General features: G+C 39.6%; 1 protein-coding gene across 1 annotated transcript; it reads left to right on the top strand.

Moving 5' to 3' along the window:
• Nucleotides 1–251: 251 nt before the first annotated feature.
• LOC113119915 (antigen peptide transporter 2-like) lies at nucleotides 252–4,737 on the top strand. Its single transcript, XM_026289648.1, has 11 exons — nucleotides 252–872; nucleotides 1,020–1,134; nucleotides 1,216–1,346; nucleotides 1,474–1,679; nucleotides 1,827–2,024; nucleotides 2,130–2,258; nucleotides 2,391–2,579; nucleotides 2,844–3,017; nucleotides 3,135–3,294; nucleotides 3,998–4,134; nucleotides 4,239–4,737. Exons 1-11 carry the CDS (start codon nucleotides 362–364, stop codon nucleotides 4,476–4,478), a joined length of 2,190 nt encoding a protein of 729 aa, XP_026145433.1. The 5' UTR covers nucleotides 252–361; the 3' UTR covers nucleotides 4,479–4,737.
• The last annotated feature ends 1,581 nt before the right edge of the window (nucleotides 4,738–6,318 follow it).

Here is a 6,318-nt window from a genome sequence, read left to right as displayed (position 1 = left end):
ATTGATTTTGGTCATCTGTGAAATTGCCTCTGCTGATGGCTTTAATACGTTTTCCTGTTGAATAACTGACTTGATTTGAGATTTGCAAATTAGTCGAATGAATAAAGGTTAAAATTAAGTAGCTAAATTGGTAATCAAATCGTGGACTTTTTGTTACATGTTTACGGAATCCCCTAATTCTGAGAAAAATGAAAGCAAAAGTAAAATAATGTTGTCCTCAAATGCCCCAGCGCTGTGTGAAGAGAAGGAAACGTCGATGTAGGACAGAAGCAAAACGTTAATCAGTGGGAAATAATAAGAGAAAAACAGTAGTTTCGGTCTTTCGAGAGTATCTTACGTACGAGGGTTATTCAGCGTTACTATGGTTTATTCATGCAGCATGAGGAACTTTTTGGTGTTAGCGTGTATAATATGTTTAGACTTAATAATAGTTTACAGTCTGGATCTCGGAGGAACTTTGTTTACGTCTCGTACTAATTTCGACTATAATCTATTACGGCAATGGGCTGAATCTGGACTACGATTCACAATGCTGTACGCGGGATCTGTTTTATATAAAGATGCAGCCCATCTCTTAAACAGGAGATGGATTTTAATCCACTGTTTTATTGGCTCGGTATACGAAACCGGACGCTCGGTTCTGTTTGACAACTCTCGCCTTGATAAATTAAATTCGTGGCTTGTCGGTACCGTCGCTGCTGCTTTAGCTTGTGTGTTTTGGGAGATAACGCTGCCTGACACGAATGGAGAGAGTAACGGTAAAGAGCGCAAACAGAAGGCTCGAGTCCTCTTCATCCGGGTCATCCGTCTCTACAAGCCAGACTACATATTGTTGTTTGGTGCTTTTGTCTTTCTGGCCTTAGCTGTTTTATGTGAGTTATTTATTGTATTTACTTTACATATAAAATAAAAGTGCTATGTAAATCTGCTTTGAAAAGTTTTTCTTCCTTCATTTATATATATATATATATATATATATATATATATATATATATATATATATATATACATATTTTCAGTTGAGATGTTCATCCCACTGTACACTGGAGAGGTGATTGATATCTTGGGTTCCGATTACCAGTGGGATAACTTCAAGTTAGCTATTATTCTCATGGGATTATTCTCATTGGGAAGGTTGGTATAGTAAATATATGTGTTGTATTAGTTAATAGGACTTTTATTATCTCAATTAACACTGTTTTTGTTTATTCTCAGTTCTCTCAGTGCTGGATGTCGTGGAGGCCTTTTCACATGTGCCATCTATAGCTTCATACGGAGAATCAAGGTACAACTGTTTGGGTCCCTTGTCAGGCAGGACATTGGCTTCTTTGAGACTATAAAGACAGGTAGATCAAATGCAATTGCTGATGCATTCACTCGAGTCTTCTGAATGCAGACTTCAGTCATCAATAAATGTGATGCCCCTTTGACTAATGTTCTGTAATCATTATCTTCTATAAATCTGTCTTTCAGGGGATATCACTTCTAGACTCTCCAAAGACACTGAACTGATGGGCGACGCAGTGGCTTTGAATGTAAATGTCCTTCTGCGGACTCTGATTAAGACCATGGGCATGTTGTATCTGATGCTGAGCCTCTCATGGAAGCTTACACTTCTGATGCTGATGGAGACGCCGGTGACAGGCTTTCTGCAGAACATATATGACACACATTATCAGGTATGTGGTTGACAATAATCAATACCATGATGAATGATGAATACAAATATTTGTACCTATGAGAATGAAATTTGTGTCTTACAAATATTGTTGCAGAACAATGTGAACCATATTTTAGTAGTTTGTAATTTTTCATCCTCTTTTTAGAGGCTGTCAAAAGAAGTCCAGGACTCCATTGCACAAGCCAATGACGCGGCTGGGGAGGCGGTGTCAGGAATCAGGACAGTAAAGAGTTTCAGGACAGAATTTGGTGAAACCCATCTCTATAATGTCCATTTGATGCAAACCCACAATCTGAAGACCCGCCGGGACACAGTCAGAGCGATTTACCTGCTAGTTAGGCGGGTTAGTATGAGTTTATTCTTAATTTTAAAGAGCATATGTCTTTGTTTTCTTTGAAGCAAATTTACTGATATGGTTATTTTCTTCTTGACTGTGTGTGGTTTTCAGATGACAGAAGTGGGAATGAAGGTGGCCATGCTTTACTATGGGAGACTCTTCATCCAGTATGGACAGATGACCACAGGGAATCTCGTCTCTTTCATCCTCTATCAATCCGACCTTGGAGACAATATTAGGGTAAGTTTCTACCATAAGATGGATTTCTCTGGTGACATAGAATGTAGAGAAAAGTTGTTTGATCTAAATACACAGCCAACAAGCATTTTCAACTTAAAAGGAGTTATAAATATTTATCTATTTCTGTTCCAGACTTTGATCTATATCTTCGGAGACATGCTGAACTCAGTGGGTGCAGCTGGTAAGGTGTTCGAGTACATGGACCGAAAGCCTGAAGTCAGTATTGATGGAGACCTGCAGCCTAGTGATCTGAAAGGACACATCAGCTTTCAGAACCTCACCTTCTCGTATCCCAGAAGACCCGACCACAATGTGTTAAAGGTACAACTTTTGGACTGAAGGATCAATTCATTCGATCCTCATCAAGTTTGAGAATGCATTTTACCTGAACTTAAAATATGAATAAATATGGTACTTAAGCATGTAAACTTTTAAACATTTAAACTTTTTAAAAAAAGATCTTTAATTTCTTATAATCGAAAAAGGGGTTAATAAACTAAGCCAACACACTATATAATATTTTAAATTCAATTATTTTAAAATAATTATCTTGAATAATTTATTTTACCTCTCATTTGTGTTCAGAACTTCTCTGTGGAGTTGAAGCCGGGTCAGATGACGGCTCTGGTGGGAATGTCAGGAGGAGGGAAGAGCACCTGTGTGAGTCTCCTGGAGAGATTTTACCAGTATCAGCAGGGACAGATTCTGTTAGACGGACAACCACTGCAGAACTACCAGCACAAATACTTGCACAGCAAGGTGAATACTCTGAAATAACAAATCCGTTAATACCATCTCTACTTAAGTCTATTAAAGAACCATGTACAGCCATCTAATGGAATGCAAAGAGCATACACTGTAAATAATCTCTCTCAGATAGCGATGGTGGGTCAGGAGCCTGTACTTTTCTCCGGCACTGTACGAGACAACATCGCCTATGGTCTGCCCGGCTGCTCAATGGAGAGAGTAAAGGAGGCTGCCAGCAAAGCCAATGCTCATGCCTTCATCTCAAACATGGAAAAAGGCTACGAGACAGGTAAATGAACTGCTGTCACTGTCCACTTTTTACCAAGCTTTGCATGAAATTCTTTGCTCATCCACTTGCAAGAACAGCAGTAACCAGCCTGGATAAGCATGTAAATACATGTTAGTCTAAGATGGACTTTATATTTAAAGTCGTTTTTGAATTCCTGATATTATCAGCAATTCTAGATTATTTTCTTTTGGATTTTTGCAAACACTGAATTTTTTTATTGGATAATGCTTTAGATTTAAGCATGATAAAGGTGTTTCATTAAATTAGATTTAAATGAATAGTTCATCCAAAAATGAACATTACCCCATGATTTACTTACCCTCAAGCCTAGGTGTATGTGGCATTCTTCTTTCAGATGCATACAATCTGAATTATATTAAATAATGTCCAGCCTTATTCTACTCCTACATCCTACGTCATCCATTGGACACTACTCTCTCATGAACGTGCATACGACAGTTAGCAGAAGTTAGAGATTTATAAAGTTGTAATTATGGATATTTTGATGGATAAGCCTGGACATTATTTATTAGAATTACAACTGTATTCATCTGAAAGAAGAATGTCTTATATACATGTAGGATGGCTTGATCATGAGTAAATCATTGGGTTATTTTCATTTTGGGGAGAACTAACCCTTTAAGCATGGTATAAGGTATTTTCTTTGAATGCGACATTCATAAAATCCTGTTTTCTTTGTCAGATGTGGGAGAGCGTGGTAATCTGCTCTCAGGAGGTGAGAAACAACGCATCGCTATCGCCAGAGCACTGATCAGACAACCTCAGGTGCTCATTCTGGATGAAGTCACCAGCTCTTTAGACACTGAAAGTGAACAAATGGTAAAACAAGGCTATTCAGTATGAACACAAAGACTTATGCACTGTATGCTGTTTCCTTTAGTGCTTCTATTCAAATATTTCTTGCATGTTTTGTTATTCCACAGGTTCAACAGGCCTTGGCCTGCTGCCCCACTCAGACCTTGCTTGTGATCGCTCATAGGCTGAAGACCATCGAGAGGGCGGATCAGATCGTGGTGATTGACAGCGGTGAGGTGGTGGAGCTGGGGACACATCAGGAACTGATGGACAAGAAAGGAAGTTACTATAAACTGAGAGAAAGGCTCTTTACTGATGAAAACACAGCCAACCAAGACAATGAGAAATCTGACACTATAAAAGCTTAATAGTCTGTGTTAAAATATTGTGCATGTTCATAATACAAATATGCCATTACAAACCTTTGTAAATAGGAACATACAGTATAAGTTAGGATGTTATCCTTTAACCATTATACCATTTCTATAAGATCTGTGACCTGTGCAATGTGGACTTGTACATAGAATAAATTCAGAGGCGATCATCAGTCAAAATGTTTTATAAATAAACAATTTGAATAAATGTAACATTTGGATTTGTTTGTGTTGTTAATAAATGTGAATAAATACTGGGTTCTTGGTTTTTGTATGTTTGTTTTATACAGTCTAATTTCTAATTTTAGTGTCTTCATTACCTTGTCATGGATGTTTGTTTTATTTCATAACTGTACTGAATGAACGTATTAGCTTGTGCCACGTGCTTAAAATCATTTTAAACTATAATACTATACAAAACAAAATATGTCAAAAACTCTGTTCAGAGTTAGCATAAAATTAATGTTTTCAGGATCAAGGTCAGAAATGGTGCACAACTGGTTTTGCGAAACCATGTGACTTTCTTGCAATGCCAAAGCTGCCAGTCCTGTTTGTTGGCACTTTGCCTGGCAGCACCCTTTTGTATTGAAATAGTTACCTTGATTTGAATATAGGTCAATGCAAAATACATAACACAAACAAATATGCAAAAGATATTTAATGTCCTTCATATGTGTTTGGATCAAAACGCAACTTTATATAATCATAAACATATTAATTCTACAGAATGGCTACCCAAAATAAGCTCTTCCTTTTTATTTAAAACAAAAAAAATCAGTCCGACTACATTTCATCAGCATCAAAGCCAACAGTGCTCTGTAAAATGTGTTTAATTGCTGTTATGACCCTTATGCAGTTGCACATTACTATAGATTGATAGGCAGGTAAGAACTGAATGTTAGATTTTGAAGAACAGAAAAAAATTTTGCACAAGCTTTTAATCTGAGTGCTAGTGTTGTAGCTTTGACATGCACTCATTTGGTTTTTCTTTTGGCCTGTGTGGCTACATCACAAGACCAAACATTTTCATGTTTGGCTTGGTGCCTGCTCATGCTCGTGCTGTTTATCTCACCCACTAATATCAGCATGAGAGATTTGACAAGATCAGGTGTCTATTTTATAATGCTGCCTGCAGCCTACCTGCCTCAAAATGGCTGCCTCTGTTTTAAATGATGCATATATACCTTTGTGGATTATACACCTAAGTATCGGTTTTCCTACACTCCATATACTGTATATATATATATGGCAGTGCATCTAGCTTTGCGACGGTTTCGTCCGCTAGTGCTGGACAAGCACGTGTTGGTCCGCACGGACAACACTGCGGCTGTTTCGTACATCAACCTCCAGGGCGGTCTATGATCACGTCGCATGTCTCAACTCGCCCGCCATCTCCTCCTCTGGAGTCAGACGTGGCTCAAGTCGCTGCGCGCTGTCCACATCCCGGGGGAGCTCAATCATGCAGCCGACGCGCTCTCACGACAGCTCACTTTCCCCGGGGAATGGCGACTCCATCCCCAGACGGTCCAGCTGATCTGGAGTCGATTCGGGGAAGCCCAGGTAGACCTGTTTGCTTCCCACGAGTCCTCCCACTGCCAGCTGTACTATTCCCTGTCCCAGGCCCCCCTGGGCACAGATGCACTGGCACACAGCTGGCCTCGGGCTTTATGCAAGTATGCGTTTCCCCCAGTGAGCCTGCTCGCACAGACTCTGTGCAAGGTCAGGGAGGACGAGGAACAGGTCCTGTTGGTTGCGCCTTACTGGCCCACCCGGACCTGGTTTTCAGAACTCATGCTCCTCGTGACAGCCCCTCCCTGGCGCATCCCCCTGAGGA

Source organism: Carassius auratus, chromosome 19, assembly GCF_003368295.1.
Source record: "Carassius auratus strain Wakin chromosome 19, ASM336829v1, whole genome shotgun sequence".
Taxonomy (NCBI): domain Eukaryota; kingdom Metazoa; phylum Chordata; class Actinopteri; order Cypriniformes; family Cyprinidae; genus Carassius; species Carassius auratus.
Note: the sequence above shows the minus strand (reverse complement) of the source record. Positions and strands in the feature narration are given on the sequence as shown.